Source organism: Electrophorus electricus, chromosome 15 (genome assembly GCF_041902795.1).
Source record: "Electrophorus electricus isolate QZ-2024a chromosome 15, ASM4190279v1, whole genome shotgun sequence".
Lineage (NCBI taxonomy): Eukaryota > Metazoa > Chordata > Actinopteri > Gymnotiformes > Gymnotidae > Electrophorus > Electrophorus electricus.
The window spans coordinates 3,007,912-3,024,505 of NC_137511.1; the positions used below are offsets into that span (position 1 = coordinate 3,007,912).

Consider the following 16,594-nt stretch of genomic DNA (forward strand, 5'->3'; position numbering starts at 1 on the left):
TCCGGTGGGGGGGAACGACACAGTCGTGGTGAAAAATAGCTGCCATACAGAAGCACTCTGTTGCATGAGATGTGAACACTTTTGGGTTTCAAATACAGGAACAAGGTGTATCTTTGCAACGATCAGCCATGTGTTTGAGGAAACACATTGTGTCGCATTCTTTTCCTAGGTAAATGTCAACTCTGTGTGTGCCTCGCTTGGCTGCTCATGTCGGTAAATGCAAGCTGACATTGTCCTCTAATTCAGAATCAGTCCTCGCTTGGAACACTTTAGAGCACTGTGTGATTATGCAAATATTTGGACTGGTTTATTTGGAAGGGCAGGCCTGTGAAGTGACACACCTAAATGACTTTACTGTAATTTAGATAACCAGACTGATCACAATTGAGCTTATTTCATTTGCTCTGTGAATTAGTCTGTAATGGAACCTTTCGATTTCCTATCGAACCTCGCTGAGCCTCCACTGCCGGAGTTGCCAGCATGCTGCGCGACTAGATGACACGGGCTGTTGATTTGCTCACATAAACGGTGAGGTGCGTGCTGTACACATGGGCCCTGGATGTGCTGCTCACCTCCATGTGAAGGGGTCCGTCTCAACAGGCTACCTTTGGAAAAGCTGCTTAACATAAACGCCGTGGCTTGACGTCAGCGGCGAAGCCCTTGGGTGGCTGCCTTGAATGTGCACATCCGCTGCTGAATTCACGCAAGCTATCTCTGAAACAAACCTGCCAGTTGTGCCCGCGAACGCCGCTGTTTACCCACCCAAATATTTTATCTGACATCAGCGAGGCGCTGAATTCGTTGGCCTGGCTGCACAAAAGTGTCCTCTGTGGACTGGGGACCCGTGATGGTGAGGCACATTAACTCTGCCTACGCCTAGCTGCGGGGGGCTGCAATTTCACCTCTGACCTTTAATAACTCCTAAAGGAGGACATACAGGGAATGGGGATGCGACACCACAAAACATGAAATTAAAACCATAAAACCAAGCTCACTGGCTAACAAAGCTGACCAAGTTGCTCTAGAAATCTGTAATAGAAATTGTTCTACTCCCCCAGCTTGGCACCTACTTACAGTATTGAAGTCTGGCACAGTGTACGGAAAGCACGAACTTACTCTTCGCTATTCTTCAAAAGGAAATTGTTGACTTCAGTTCTCAGCACTTTTCACACCATTGCAAGCATGCTAACTGACAAGCATTGAGGACATAGACTTTCAGTGAGAAGGCTGTGCAAGAGGCGATCTGTTAAACGAATGAAATGCAAGATATTTCCTTTGACATGCATGTGACCCACTGACACAATAAAATGACATCGATCAATGGACAGCCACGACCAGTTCACCCCAGAAGGATGGTGGCTCGGTGTCTGCCCAGGTGTTCAGCCTGACAGAGGACAAGCAGCTGGAAAAAATGTACAGTCTGGACAAAAACCAAACGTCTGGCCGATCGGTGACACTTGCATTCTTCGCTCATCTTCCATTAGATGGTAAGTCCTAATTCTGCTATGATGTGGTCCTTGGCAGCCAATGAACAGATCTCGCACACCTCTCATACCCGCGCAAAGTCCCTCACCATCCACGCTTCACCTCCGAGGTAGCACCTATATAAGTGTTGGACTTATTGTTGGAACTAGTTCACCAACGAGTGCCCTAAAGGTTAGCAAAACAGTTCCCAACACATTTCCTCGTTTGTTTTTTTTCCTTTTCCTTTCCCCTTCTTGGGATGCTTTCCAGAACCTCTCAGGCAAGTGTTAAATCAACCTTTAAAGGGCTGAGAGATCAGAATTTGGGAAATGATGCAGCTCTCTCGTGCACTCTGAATAGCTTTCCAGCGTGCTGCGCTGCTGTGCGGAGCAGGTCCCTGAGGGTAATGGCAAAGGCCAGCCCTCCCTGGGAACAATGGAAATACAGGGGAGTTGGTGGGCTCACTTAAAACAATATTCAGCATTGCCTCAAACAATACAGAACCCTAAATAAATCAAACGCCCACATTCAAAAATAAACTTGCTGTACATTTGCACATCAGGCGCGTCCGAGTTAACGAATCCTGCACTTCACTTTGAATGAAATTCTAAAGGGCAGATCGCCTGTCCAATTGAAGAGCTAAGCGCACTCATGTCCAGGCGACAGAGTGGGATAGTGGGAACGTTTGAGCTTAACGCAATCACCTGAGTGCTAGATGGAACATGACGCAGCTTTCCGCTGTACGGATGTATGGATGCTGTTTTCTGTGGCCAGGGTTTGCGGAGCTCTCACTCTCTCCTGGCAGCAGCAGTGTCGGAGATAAACGCTGTGCTCTCTGCCCACCCAACCACCCCCTGGCTCCAGGCCCAGGGGACCGTCCTCTCAATCGCCCGTCGATGATCCCACCAACCTCCGAGCACCACCACCCACCGCTGACATCCACTGGGGCTCTACCTCTGTGTTGGACAGAGGCAGGCACTCCCCACACGTCCACCCTCTCAACCCAGCCGATCCCCAGGGTGGATCCCTCAGAGGACACGTCAGCCACGGTGGGGGTTTGGCTTCCTCGTAGATCACCAAAAGATGAACTCTGCTTTTGGAGAAAATGCCTTGGCATATTCTCTCTGTCTCTCTCTCTCTCTTTCTCTCTCTCTCCTTCATTCTCTCTCTCTCACACCCCCCATTGTGAGCCGTACTGCATGTTTCACAATAACATTTTTTTCTTCTTCTTCTTCTTCTTCTTTAATGATCATGCCCCTGCCAGACGAGAGGAGACTTGGCCGTTTATGATGTGTAATCGACCCCGAGAAGTGACATGCAGCCCTGAATGGCTGCCACCCCGGGCCTTGCCCTGATCCCGGATCAGGCCTTACAGAAGTGCAATTAGCAGGCAAAAGACTGCTGGTGGGGCTGTCAGGATGTCGGTGCAGGCCAGCCTCCCACACAACACGGCTCGCTCACATCACTTCTATTGAAGTTCCTTCATGAGTTCACGTGTTGTTTCGTTTATTTATGTTTCGCTCAGACCAGAGGAATTCATAATCCGGTCTTCTCGAAGAGGGTGCTTACTGCCACAGCTGCTATTTGGATAATTCTGCTTGTGTGCAATGTGCCTATATATGTTTGTGTGTGTGTTTGTTTTTTTAAAATGCAGATGTGCAGAGCTACCTGGGTTGTAGCCAGACCTCCCTCTGGGTCCCTTGAGTTCTCACTATTTTAATCACTCTGTAGCTTGGTTCTACCCCACCCCTCCTGACCTGTGTGTAGTTTAAACATATACACAAACACACACACACACACACACACACACATGCTAGGAGAGGAAGCTCTGTGAGGAAGCCTCATATCTCATGTTTTAACATGAGACCACCAGACCTCGTGTTTGGACACTGCTCAAGCACAACTTCTGCATTTGAATTCTGAATTGCATTTTTAAATCATGAACCACGAGGCCGAGGTTCCCTTTCCAGCTCTGTTGGGCAGGCCTGACCTACGCTGCCCATTGCTATCTATTACACCCGCAGTGCAGTGCGGACAGTGTCGTGAAACGGCACCGCGCTCCACCGCCTGCGCGGAAGATCACTCTGCAAGGCAGCTTTTTCTTTGAAAGGCGTAACAAGGCTCCAAGACAGCAGTGAGAGAGAACGCGGGGGCGAGCGACAGCTGGAGGTCAGGGCCCCGCAGGCCAGCAGGGTGCGCTAGTCGGGCAGGGCCCGACACGCAGGGCCGACAGGAGCCCCTCGCCTGCTCCCCCCCCTGTCAAAAGAGCGAGGGGCCGGGGACCGTAGCGAGCACCTGGAAAACATTATCCCTTCCCGTGTCACGACCCCCACGCGTGCCCACGCACACTCGGACTAACGTCGTCGCTCTCCACGGCGCGGCCACGTGAAGGGCTGGTGGTGTTGCCGCAGGTTGGAAGACTGCAGCGCCGTCAGTCAAGTGGGCGTACAGCGTGGCTTGCATGTTCCATATGTGAGTGTGAGTGAGTGAGAGAGAAGGTGGAGGGTAAGCCCTGTGGGCGTGCGCGCGCTCTCGCCGTGACGATGACTACGTGGGCATGTTTTAGGAGTGTTAAATGTGCTTGTTCAAAGCTGGGCCGGGTTAAGGGTCTCTTCTTTCTCTCTCTCTCTCTCTCTTCCTCTCTCCCACTCCTATACTCTCTCTCTCTCTCTCTCTCTCTCTCTCTCTCTCTCTCTCTCTCTCTCTCTCTCTCTAGGCCTCTCAAGCGCAGCTGCCTGCAGATTCTCAGCTTTCTCTCTGTATTGGGGAAAATGTATAATGTACAGAGAGACACAGTGCAGGGCCTCCTGCACTGCGGAGCACTCTACAGTGACAAATGTGCAGAGATGAATAAGACAGGAGGTGTGCGCATATGCCTGCGTGTTCGCCTCAGCGTACTATACGAATACTTTTGGGATTTATCCCGCGCTCGCTTGGGGAGCAACTTGAGGAAGAGTTTTTTTTAAATTTCTTTTCCCCTCCTCTTCCAGGCGATTGTGAGCGGCCCCGTGTTTGGTGGCGGTTTCTTTTCGCTCTCGTATTGTGAGGGTTTGTGAGGGCCGATGCCAAAGGAAGTGTCAGGGAAAGAAGGCTAAAGATAACAAAAGTATGTAATGAAATCAAATCCCCTTTGACTAACAAAGAGGACATTTTAACGGCTCTGAAATGTGCGGTTTTCTGGTCCTACTGCGTCCACCAGTCCCACACTAGTTACTTCAAAGCGCTGAAATCCAGCGACAAAACAATGGTGCAAGTATAAGATCCCTGTATGCCAAAGCTTTTGAACTATTTTTGTACTTTAGCTCTTAGCTAGCTTCCCACTATTTCTACTGTTTCCCAACCCGTGTGAGTCAGTTTCGCTGCTGCCGTTCTGAGACTGTAACCACGCGGCACGGAGGTGAGTCTCGTAGCTTTGTGGCCACACAACTGAATCTTTTTATCACCTTATGGAGGACGGAGTGACGCCTTCCTCCCAGCACTACTTGCGTTTCCTTCCAGCTCACAGCCGCAGATGGTAAGTGGCACAGCTTGACCCCAGTGCCCTTTCTTTTTTTTTTTTTTTTTTGTTCCCGCCCTCACTTTGAAGTGTTGGACGTGAGACCGCACAGCTTTTGAGCCCCGAAGACTGCGCAGAAAAAGGAGAACCCGGATAGAGTGTCATTCCTGTCACAGAAGAAGCCGTTTCCCCACCTGTTGGACAGCTGTGCGAAGAAACTGGCAGCACGGATAAATATCCCTCCAGATGAAGGTAATTGAACATCCATCTGGAAAAAACGCGAAGCATGCCATCGAGTCCACCTACGACAAACCGCTGTATCCCCCCCCCGTGCACTGAGCGCATGCAGAAAGAAGAGCTCCGTAATGGCGTGCAAACACTCTGAGACGTTACCCTTTTGTGAGCCTTTTGATACTGATCGTGGGCCATCCTCCTCCACCATAAACCTCCGCTTAACCACTACAAGAGAAATACAAAACCCTGATCTCAGGTCTGCATAAAAATCCTACCACAAGCCTCAAGATGTCACGGCACAGACCACAGCTGTTTGTGCCACTGACATTTGAGAATAAGTGTGGAAGAAGGCAGGAGAGGGGAGCACGATTCCTCTGGAAAGGCTCGTTTGGTTTGCATTTTTTTGCCCGAAGAAGCGTCCCGTTGATCACTGCAAACATTGCAGGCGCCCGAGGAAGCGTCTCCGGCACGAGCCGACCAGCGGTCACCGTGCCAACACGCTGAGTGGAGCGCAAGCCACAGAATGGCATGCCCTCTCACGGAGCTCCTCTGAACCGACACACGCGACGCGTGAGTGGGTGGTCTGGGTTTTTTTTTTTTACGCGCTGCAGCCGTGCGACATGCAGCGGGGATGCTCTTGGGCAGTGAGGGCGCCGGGAGACGCGTTGCCGTACCGACTTCGCGTCCACGTCCTCCACCGAGGCCTTCAGTTAGCAACGGCACGTTTCCTAGTGTGATTGTTAGTGCGGGGAAAGAAGGAGGCTTCTTTCTGGATTCTGCCCTCGGGCTCTGCGCTGTCTACCCCCCACCTCCCAGCACCCCATGCACAGATGCAACACCAGATTTCTCCGTACCAAGGGGCACATTTACATCTTCCTAATCCCCCCCAGATGTGAGGCAGTGACACAGAAAATGATAAAAGGGACACGTCTGGGGATGGTCACGTGACCCCGTCGACTCCGGCTGTCTTCCGTGGTCGGATTCTTTGCTCCCTAATTAAATTTCCATTTGGGAGAGAGTTCTCAGCTCGGAGATGTAGGCGGAGTCTCTGCAGCATCTTCCTTCATGAGCAAAACTGCTTGGGGGGAGAATTGGGGGGGGAGGGTAACTGCATTTTATATGGCCATCGATTTATTGTTGAAGTGGTTTACACAATTCTTTCTTTTCAAATGGTCATACATGTTTATGTGGTCATTGATGGGCTTGGACTCCGGTTGGCTATTTTTAGCAGGCTGGGGGAACATCTGTACAGTGTCCTGGGAAGGGGCTACGCTTCAGTTGCCAGCCCTCCCCGCGCTTCTTTGTTATTTTTCGGCAAACTTCATGTTGACCGGCCCTGGGTGGGAACAGGGGAGTCTTTTGAGTTTGAGAAGTATGCATTCGATCCTGCAGCAGTGACCTATAACCTCTGGTATACTCAGAACCCGCAGGCCCTAGATGACTAAAGCAGGGCCGGGCGCGAGCCGGCCGGGCCAATAAACAACAGATGTTCCCGACCGGAAACGAGGACGGCGTTCCGCGAACGGAGGAAGAACACAAAGAACAAACGTCTGTAGGCTAAACCACGTGGTGCGTCCGTGTTCCCGTGTAGGGTCACGACCTACGCCCTCGAGCGGTTTATTCTACCTTTAAACATTCCTCAGCCTCTGCGATGCTGCGGCGGCGGCTCACGTGAGCTCGGGCACGCGTCTCAGCCTCGGCTCGGAGGAGACGCGCGAGCGAATCTCGCGTGGTTCCTTCTGTTTGATCAGTGGAGCCTGCTGGCCGTGTCGTGCCTCTGCTGGGATGAAAGGATGAGGCAGAGAAGGCTGACAGGTGGCTGGATCTTGTGCTGTGTGTCTGACCGTTTCTTTCTTTCTGTGTGTGTGTGTGTGTGTGTGTGTGTGTGTGTGTGTGTGTGCGCGCGCAGTGATGGAGGAGGCTGAGAGGCAGATGCTGGAGGATGTCAGCTACTCCTCTCGCTACGCACTGGGGCTCTTCTACAAAGCTGGCGTGCGCATCAGCGTCCCCTGGGCGGCCAAGTATGTCTCCGATAATCCCTGCATTCGCTACGTCGCTATAGATGATAAGAAGCGCAATTTAGGTCAGTACCTCCGTTTTTCTTACAATCTTTCTCTCCCTCACAAGCACACACGCACTTTCTCACTCACTGTCTCTCAACTTTCCAGATCATTTCTCGCACTCTCTTCCTGCCCCCCCCCCCCCCCCCCCGCTGCCCTGCTCTCTGGGGTTCTCCCCCCTTCCTCTTCCTCTCTCCTCCCTCCTCCCTCCTCCCTCCTCTCTTCTCCGTCTTTATCCGATCTTTCTCCTCGCAGTTTTCCACTCCACAGACGACAGCCGCTAATCGAGTGCGTCGCGCGGGGCCACTCCGCCCACCCAGGAGGCCCCTCCCCACCCGCGCCCCCGCGTACCTGTAAATGTGCCGCCCGCAAGCGCGAAAGCTAGCGTGCGTGTTGCACCCGCCAGTCTGTCCACGCAGCTCACGGTGACTCAAAGACAAAATGGAGGTCGTGTGAGGATGGAGCCTGACGGAAAGTTTGGCCGTCGGCGGGGTCGCTGGCAGGGGGCGGGACGCAGGGGCGGAGCCTGGCTTGTCCCGGCACTACCGCCTTCTTTAGTCCCACCTCCAAGCCCTGGCCCCGCCCCTGGGTGAACAGAACCCAAATTGCTTTGCAGATATAAATATATAAATGTTCCTGCCCTGGACCTCATAAAAATTAGACTAGGAATGTGTGTGTGTGTGTGTGTGTGTGTGTGTGTGTGTGTGTGTGTGTGTGTGTGTGTGTGTGTGTGTGTGTGGCGCAGTTAACCTTGTCACGACGGCTGCAGCATCTGTCACATTTTATTCGCTTCAGTGTTCCAAAGGCAACGTGGTAATTAGCAGCACAGTTAAACTTTGCGTTCAGCCACGCTGCTCTTTCAGGCCTTCTCAGCCGCCCCAAACCCAAACCCAAACCCAAACCCAAACCCCTGCCTCCCTGACTTTAATCTACACTGTCATGTGTAGGGCATGTTGTGGTCGTGGCACATTCAGCACACTCTTCACTCTGAAACCAGCAGAGTTCTGCTACTAAACGCAGGCAGTGCGGACAGTTCTGACTCACGATCATTAAATTAAAACTTCTGAATGCCCTTTCATGTGGAGGTGTTGATTTGATTTATTTTTTTTAATTCTTACTTTTTTTTTTTTCTTTTTTTTTTTTTTAAGATGGAGATGGAGTATTAATCCAAACGCGGGGCACCTCCAGGGCGAGTTATTTTCTGCCGTGCGCCGCCTGCCTGCTCCTTACCCTGTGAACCTTCGTGACCCACGTTACCCCCTCCGACAAATAAGCAGCCAGCATGGTGCCAGCCCTCGGCCCACGTGCGCTGACCTCCTCTTCTCGCACGCACGCACACGCCCCCCTAAATTCGCTCTCTCGTTCTCCCTCTTCCGCCCCTTTGCTTGGCGCGCCGCCATGCGCCTGGGCTGTCTGACACTGAGCAACTCCGCCTGTGTCTTGCAACCACAGTGACATGACCTTAACGCTAATATTTCTAAAGGTAGTAGTTCGACACCACAGGCTGAACCTGTGTTGAGCCCACTGAGATGTGCAATGATAGTCTGCATCAAATAATTGTGCTCAAACCCTCTTTCCTGTACATTAAATCCTATTTTGAAGTCATATACCATGCCAGTTTTCTGAATGATCAATTGCGACCTGGAATCGACAATGTAGTGACAACATTGAATTGATGGTTAATACAACTACTGTGATGAAGTTGGCCAGTAGATAAGAATAACTGACTGTGTGCAACGGGCGAAAGTCAGTTCCTTTTTCGGCTCCGCAGTTGGCGCTACCTGACAGCTCTGAATCCGAGACGCCCTGTTCCTGTGGTCTCCGTCTGATCGACATGGCTTGGCTTTTCCACTCGACTTCCAGCGAGGAGATTAGATTTTCACCGGATTAACGGGACAAAATAAAACTCCTCTTCATGGATCGCTACAAAGTCAGTGTGTGGACCATCCGAGACTTCCAGCGACCGGAATGTCTATGTTCGCTCGGTCTTCTCGGCGACATTTGGCCGAGCTTTTCCTTCCCCTGGTAGTCATGGAAAACACTCAACCCTAGTGTATAGGTACGTGGTGTAACCGTGCCAAGGGCATGCGTCAGTCAGGGATTATCTGAGGAAGCTCAGTGCCCAGGGGTGATGTCACTGCATTGCGTACTGCTATGAAACACCACATTCTTCTGTACGCCAGACTGTCCGCCTAACAAATAAAGGTGTGACATGTCACACATCAATCATTGCCTCTCGGTCCTGGCGTAGAAATATTCAAACCGGCTTTTTGAGATGTAGAGTTTTCTCGGTCATCATTTAGTTAATATCTCTCTGTGTTATTATTATTAATTATCTCTCTTTGCTCAGGAGTGTGATCCTGTCTCCCTGCTCACACTGCAGCTGTCAGCGCTGATGTGCATCGTGCGCAGCTTACCCTCTTTATCTTAACGTATAAACTCCAGTTTGGGGAAGTTCAGAACTTCCAAAAATTCTCTCATTTCCTCGTTTAACTGCTCTCACTGTAGCATGCAAAACGTGCATGTATAGACCATGAGCATTTGTTTTGTCTGATTTTGTGTATGTGTGTGTGTGTGTGTGTGTGTGTGTGTGTGTGTCTGTGTGAAAGAAGTGTCAGAAGAATGTGGCCCCTCTTTGGTGGTCCACACCACTGTGCCTTTTGGCGTTCAGCACATAGAGGAGACGGCCGAGGATGTGAAGTCCATAATCCTGCAGGAGCTGAAGAACGTGATGCCTGACCTCCCTGAACCTGAAAGCACCAGCTGCCAGAAATGGAGGTACTCCCAGGTGAGAAGAGGTGAAAAAACATTTCATTGAAAAATTGAGTCTGGGATGGCAGATATGATCAGGTCAGTACTCCCTCTATACCTCAGTGTGTTGTGGGTGTGGTTTTGTGGTTGTGTGGTGGTGTACATCTTTCCTGTATTAACTAATATTTCCTATTTAAAGTCACCACAATTTTCCTGCATGTTTTTCATGTGTTTTGGGAACAACTCAGGTTTTTCCGTTGGAAATCCTCTCTGATCTTAGTGGCCACATTCAGCAAGAAGACATTCTTGGAGAATCTTGGAGACCATAGGTTATAGTTCATTGGGCCTAACCTGTGTCAGCGCTGCTAGTGAACAAGTCCTCGTGCTACAGTAAAAGGCATTCGTATTTTTAATAGTGCGCAGTGTGGTGGAGGGCATCATGCCTTAGTGGTGAGGAGCAGGCTCATGTAGTGACGAGTAACACTCTGATGTGACATCTGGAGTGAAAACGCTCTATATCATATACTTTAATGATGCCAGGGGGATCATTGCTGAGATGTACAAGAAAGTTGTGCTCTTAGTGGCGAACGCGCACACAGATATGCCGGCCACCCCCCCGCACGCACGGCTGTCGCACACATGCGTTTACAGTAGTTCACTGTGCACCCTTTCACACACACGTTTACACGCCCTCTCTGTTTCTCTCTCTCTCTCTCTCTCTCTCTCTCTCTCTCTCTCTCTCTCTCTCTCTCTCTCACACACACACACACACACACACACACACACACACACACACACACACACACACACACACACACACACACACACACACACACTCTCTCTCTCTCTCTCTCTCTCTCTCTCTCTCTCTCTCTCTCTCTCTCTCTCTCTCTCACGCCCCCATGCCGGGCTCTTCTGTGACACACAGAGCTGGGCCCCAGCTTAGGGTCAGAGGACATGGAACATCTGTGTGGGAGCCCAGATCTCACCAAGGGCCAGAGAATGGGCCAAGGCTCGACTGGGCTAAACCCACTCTCCTGTACGCACACACACATGCGTCTGTGTCAAACACACTCTGATGGCAGTGAGGAGTTGGTACTGGACGGCATGTTTCGTATAATCCCGCTGAAGCTGATTGATCAGGACGCGTATTTGGCAGCCCCTCGTTCCTCTGAACATAAACCAGCCGCTGTGTGTTCCCCACGCGTCAGCGTTGATGCTCCTTCGGGCTTTCAGCCGCCTGAAAAATCTCTTAATTGGTTTGAGGCAAACGGTAATGCGGGTCCTCTCGCAAGTGGTACATCGGGGACCTTTTCACGCACGGAGAAGTGAATGCAGCGAACCCCTGAAGCCATCATGTCATTACATAATGGCAATCTACCGCGACCTGCCCAGGAAATGTCACAAGTGAAGTGACTTGCTTCATGTTGTCACTTGTGTACACAATATCTCTCTGAGTCACTCGCCATCAAAGCGCACATGCTGTACGTCACGCCTGGTGGAGGAGCAGGATGCCGCGGGACGCGCGGGAAACTAGGGCCTCCCTTACGGCTTCCTCGGCATCGTTTACAAGCCTCCAGCACCTATTGCACACTTGAATTTAACGCTGTTTTTCTATACAGCTCGAGCCACGAGACAGGCACAGATCAAAGGTCGTGCCCCCGAAGGCAGATGCTCGGCCGCCTCCGTCCGGACGTTCCAGAACGCCCGCTTCGCTTCCGCCAAATTCTGGCGATGTGTGCGGCAGAGTGCTGTGGAGGAGTCAGCCCTGCTAATATCAACTTATCGCCGGAGTAAACCAAACAGTTTGTTCTTGGCCGCGTTTCCACCTGAGCGTTCACCATTTGATTTACACGCAGATTATCGTTTAAAGATACAACAGGGACGAACGTGGGTGGCGGTGTTTCTTTTGCAGGTGCTGGATGACGGTGCATCATCTGTACCGATACCTATTAAAAGCCCCAGGAAATGGGTTCTGTTTCCTTGTCCTACACACGTGGCACCTTGATTATCAGGCGAAGGGCCGACAGGAGCATCTGTGATGGGCTGAGCAGGAATGCGCTCACCTCCAGCGCTCGTTAGTGCGATGCAGCCGTGCTTTTACCGTTTGAAACGCTGCTTTGAAAGACGCCGGGGCTGAGAGCTCTCCGTTCTGTAACCAACAGCCTGTTCAAGTGTGCTCAGCATGCAGGTTTGGCTTTTCGTCACACCGACTGCATCCCGTTCTCTCCCAAGGGCAGCTGGCGGAGTGCCAAGAGGGGTTGAAGATCTGTCCGTGACCGGGCGACGAGGCAAGTGGGCAGGTCGTGTTTTAGGCCTAGTAAAAGGGAGAGCTTCCCAGCTTCCCAGCCTTCTGTGGGAGTTGCTTCTGTGTTATATCACATCTGGGATACCGGGCTGAGCCCACAAGAAGACACTTGGCCTTCCCTACGGCACACGTGAGACATTCCGCTCTGAGCATGCCTCCATGCCATCCAGTTCCTCAGATCTTTTACCTTCCAGACTGTTCTTTGGAAGGGCTGAGCCAATAAAGGCATCTCCACAGCTACTCACGGCTTTATTTTTAACCTCCCATCATGGACCTCTGCCAGTAATGAGCAGAACCTCCATAAACCTCTGACTAACTGGTAGGATCGTTCACCCGAGCCAGTTTCTTAAAGGCAGAAAGGAGGTCGTTTGTGTTAAAGGTGCGATTGGGGGTTTTAAACAGAGTTTGAGCACCGACACTGAATGTTCTTAAACGCTAAGCGTTTACCTCAGGGCCTGTGAGGTGTCAAAACACAACCGTCGGAGGACAAGGTGCTGCGTGTTGAGGCTTTCAGTGCTGTGTTGAAGGGGAACAGCTCCTGGACATGACCGTCCTGTAGAGTCGGGTGTCCATCCCCAATTTAACAGGCTTGACAGTCATTGTTAGATGGCTCAAGGTGTTGGAGGGGCAATTACTGAAGTGCAGAGGTTAGGTCTGGTTAAAGTCTACATCAGCACTGGTGTCTGAAATCATCCTAGTACGGCTGTTAATGAGGTCTGGAAACTGACTCTTCTCAGCCTGGAGAGTCACAGCACTGTTTAGGTTTTTGTTTTGTTTTTTTTGTTGTTTTTTTGTTTGTTTTTTTTTAAACCCTCTCTGACTCACGCGGTCCGACTTGCCCTCCATTTTCCGCTTTATCTCTGCCTTTATCTCGCACCCTGCGGTTTTCCTCGTTTGACCCCAGGTCACATGACTTGGGATTTCACATGCGTGACGAGGCCATTTTCCTGCACCTTTGCCGGGTTGGGTTACACACCAGCCCTGAAGACTTGGACCACGAGTCTTCCTTGGTGCCCCCCACCAGAGGAGGCGCCGTGTTTGGGCGCAGGCTGGCTATCAGCGTCCGCGTCGGTGTCTGCACTCTGCCGATGCGCCGTGGAAGCGGCCCGGACGGGAGAGGTGCCGACGCTGTCCAGGCCGTGAGCACAGTGCTGACTTCACTCCAACAGTGTGACCCCACAGCTCAGCCCTGCTGAAAGGGTTCTAGAGGCGTTAGGTGTTTAAAGAACACAATGTGTTGTTAAAAATCAAAATAGCTGCGCTACAAGCAAACAAAAAAACAAAAAAAATAGTAGTTTCTCTAGAGTGTAATCTTGATGTAATCATGGATGATTTTCTTCAATGTTTTGGCTGTCGATGACCTATTTTTCCATTTTCTCTAGCATTCCTTTTACCATGGTGACCGTTCCAGAGTCATACGCCATACAGCCATGCACACCTTCCTAACACCCCACCTGTCCTGCTGTTTTGTGCCCTAACCAGGTGACGAGGTCGGTGCCCGAGCGCCCAGGGCAGGTGACGCTGAGCTCCAGGCCTCTGCTGGTGTGCGGAGGAGATGGCTTCACGCGCTCCGACTTCGATGGCTGCGTTGGGTCCGCCCTGAAAGTCTTCGACGTACTGAAGTCCTCCCTCTGAAGTCAGGAAGTGTGTTTGGGGGGGGGTTGTTGAAGGTGGGAGGGAGGGAGGTGTGCTAAGCCCCTCCCACATCCATATGACACACACACACACACACACACACACACACACACACGAGTGTCTCATCAGGGGTCTTGCAGACACATTTAGGTTACAAAACTAATTACAGCGTTTGCTCCAGGTTCAGGGGATTAGAAGAAGCCTGAATGAAGTGTGAAGTGTGGGTATTAGGAAAAAAAATGATGCTCCCTTAATTTGGGTTATATAGGGCAATGTTAAACTCCACAAACAGGCCTCAGGATACATTCCCTGACACACCGTAACTGTTAGATGTGCCATAATCCCACTCATGTGTTCCTGACCTACTGACGAGTCTAAAATGAAATAAAGCAAAATAAGAGTCCTTCAGACCTAACAGGAGTGATTCTGACGGTCATCTGCGTGACACGCCAATCTTAGAAAATAATGAATGCAAATTTGCGCCATTTCCTGCAGACGAGCGCAAGGCACTGGGGTTCGGGTGGAGGGTTTGGGAACCCGACGGAGCAGAGCCACTAGACGGGCTTGTGCATCTTGGAGGCACTGAAGCTGGGTTGTAATCTGGGACAAAATGCTTGGCAAGCAGCATGGGGAGAGAGCCCCATCTTAATCCCGCCATAATTACCGCCTGGTGGGCCCCAGGCCCAGGGCACAGCTGGGTGTGCATACCCCATACTCTCTCTTCCACACACCCACCCACAACCCACCCCCATCTCACTGCTGATGTCAGCCGTGAGATTATGTTACATTACTGTTTCTCCCTTTTTGGAGGTTGTACTATATCACTGAGGAGAAAACCACAGATCAGTGTGTCTATTAGGAGACTGTTGGGCACCGTTCCCATAATGCACAGGGAACTGCGAATGCAGTGCGGTCTGTTCTGTTAAGTAATGGTCTGCACTGGTCATTTGGGTGGGCAAGCAGTGAAATTTGCGCATATGTGACAGCAGATATCTGCTCTTGTTGGTTGACCTATTTCTTTCCATTGTGCCCGTGAGGGGGTGGTAACCCGTGCGTGTCGACGGACCCCAGCACGCTAGCGGGGCCAGGCACAGCTGCTGAGCCCTCGGTGAAATAAGTCAGGCTGGAGGGACTCAAAAAGGGACCGGAGGCACAGCGAAATGCCACGGCTTGTCAGCCCCGGCCACCCCTGCGCACTCCCAGGAACAGACGCGAACACTTTAATGCATCTCTCCCTCTCTGATGTGTGCAGATACTGGGCTGCCCTGCTACAAAGAGCGAGAGAGAAGGAGAGAGGGGTGGGGTGAAGAGAGAGCGCGAGCGCTTTCTCTAATGGATGCATAATTCATACGAGTCATCCTCTGAGAGGCAGGCACTCGGCAGCCGGGATTGCAGCTGCCTTGCCGCGGTGTTGCATCAGCTTCCTCCCGCTCTCATTAACGCGTGCGCCTATCGCCGGCCAGGGGTCTTTGATCTTTTTATAGCAGCTGATGAGAAAGAGTGAGTTATGGACGAGCGCTCCGCTCGGGGGGACGGGAGCGCGGGGGCGGCGACGTGACGGACAGATGTCGGAGAGGGGCGGCGAGGAGCATCCCCCCGGCGCGGGGGGGCAGGAGGGGGGCAGGAGGGTCTCTGAAACTCCACAAAGTCAGCCCAAGCCTTGCGGTGGCTGGTGCGGCTCGTTTAAAATGTTTAACAGGCAGCTTCTGTTTTCTCTTTTTGTTCTGAGGGGGCAGTAACCTGCCCGTGTAGAGGAACCCAAGGACAAAAGGCAACACTGTCTCTGTCCTTTCTGTTCCTGTTTGGTTGTTTTGGTGGGGGGCACGTGGGGGTCATTTGCCACACATGAGGATCTGCAGTTCTATCCAGACCCAATCCCCGACGGGCTCGCGTGCACGCGCGGAGGCCGAGGTTGCTGCCCGAGACGTGAGGTGCTCCGGGGAGGTTGACCTACTTCCGCGGGCGACTGACTGGGTGTGGTGTGGCGCGGCGCGGGCAGTGCGCACGCTGGGTGGCCGATTTGCATTTCTGCAAAGTCACTGGCAGATGGGTCTTGAGGTCAAATGGATGCCAGTGGGTTAATCCCTGCCAAGCGCACACGTTGGGGGCGCATGCATATGCAAACCCCTTCCGAAACCCCCCAGCCTGGACCCCCACACTGAGGCCAGCAGACTGGGAAGCAAAGTCATGTGTCTCGTCTTTAGGTGGGAGCCCCCCAGGAGCTCCGAGAAAGACCCAGCCACCGTGCTCGCGCTGGGAGCAGGAACGCATCTGTGGCTGCATTCAAGGGCATAACTAATAGGATTTCTTTTCCCTTCCCCTCTCTCTCTCTCTCTCTCTCTCTCTCTATTTAGCACGGAGTTGGAGATGTTTTCTGGGAGGAAATGAAAATAGATGGGTTTAGGGATATAAGGATCCACTCTGCGTGCGTGCGCGTGCGCGTGTAAGAGACAGACGGGAGATTGGGTTGTTTAGACTTCTCTCCGTCTCAGATCCCAGGGGAGCTTGGGCCTGTTTAATTAGTGTCATGGGTAGCGGAAGCTCACGTCGCTGACGTCTTCACCCTCTCCCTCGCACTCAGTCTCTTTCTTCATTTCTTTGTGTGTGTGTGTGTGTGTGTGTGTGTGTGTGTGTGTGTGTGTCTAG

At 51.8% G+C, this 16,594-nt stretch overlaps 1 protein-coding gene across 11 annotated transcripts in view; it reads left to right on the forward strand.

Moving 5' to 3' along the window:
* Nucleotides 1-16,594, forward strand: part of rnls (renalase, FAD-dependent amine oxidase) — a 39,413-nt gene that overhangs the window by 11,952 nt on the left and 10,867 nt on the right. For 6 of the 11 annotated variants that reach the window (XR_003410877.3, XR_014117215.1, XM_081697796.1 and 3 more), the window contains 3 exons: nt 7,104-7,277; nt 9,864-10,042; nt 13,796-13,983. Coding sequence is in view for 8 of the 11 variants with exons in the window: in XM_081697796.1 (XP_081553922.1) it covers nt 7,104-7,277; nt 9,864-10,042; nt 13,796-13,948 (506 nt within the window). In the remaining 3 variants the exon portion in view is untranslated. Of the gene's footprint in view, nt 1-7,103; nt 7,278-9,863; nt 10,105-13,795; nt 16,583-16,594 lie in introns of those variants that run through there. The other 5 variants (XR_014117214.1, XM_027013430.3, XM_081697794.1 and 2 more) reach the window with 4 other exon arrangements.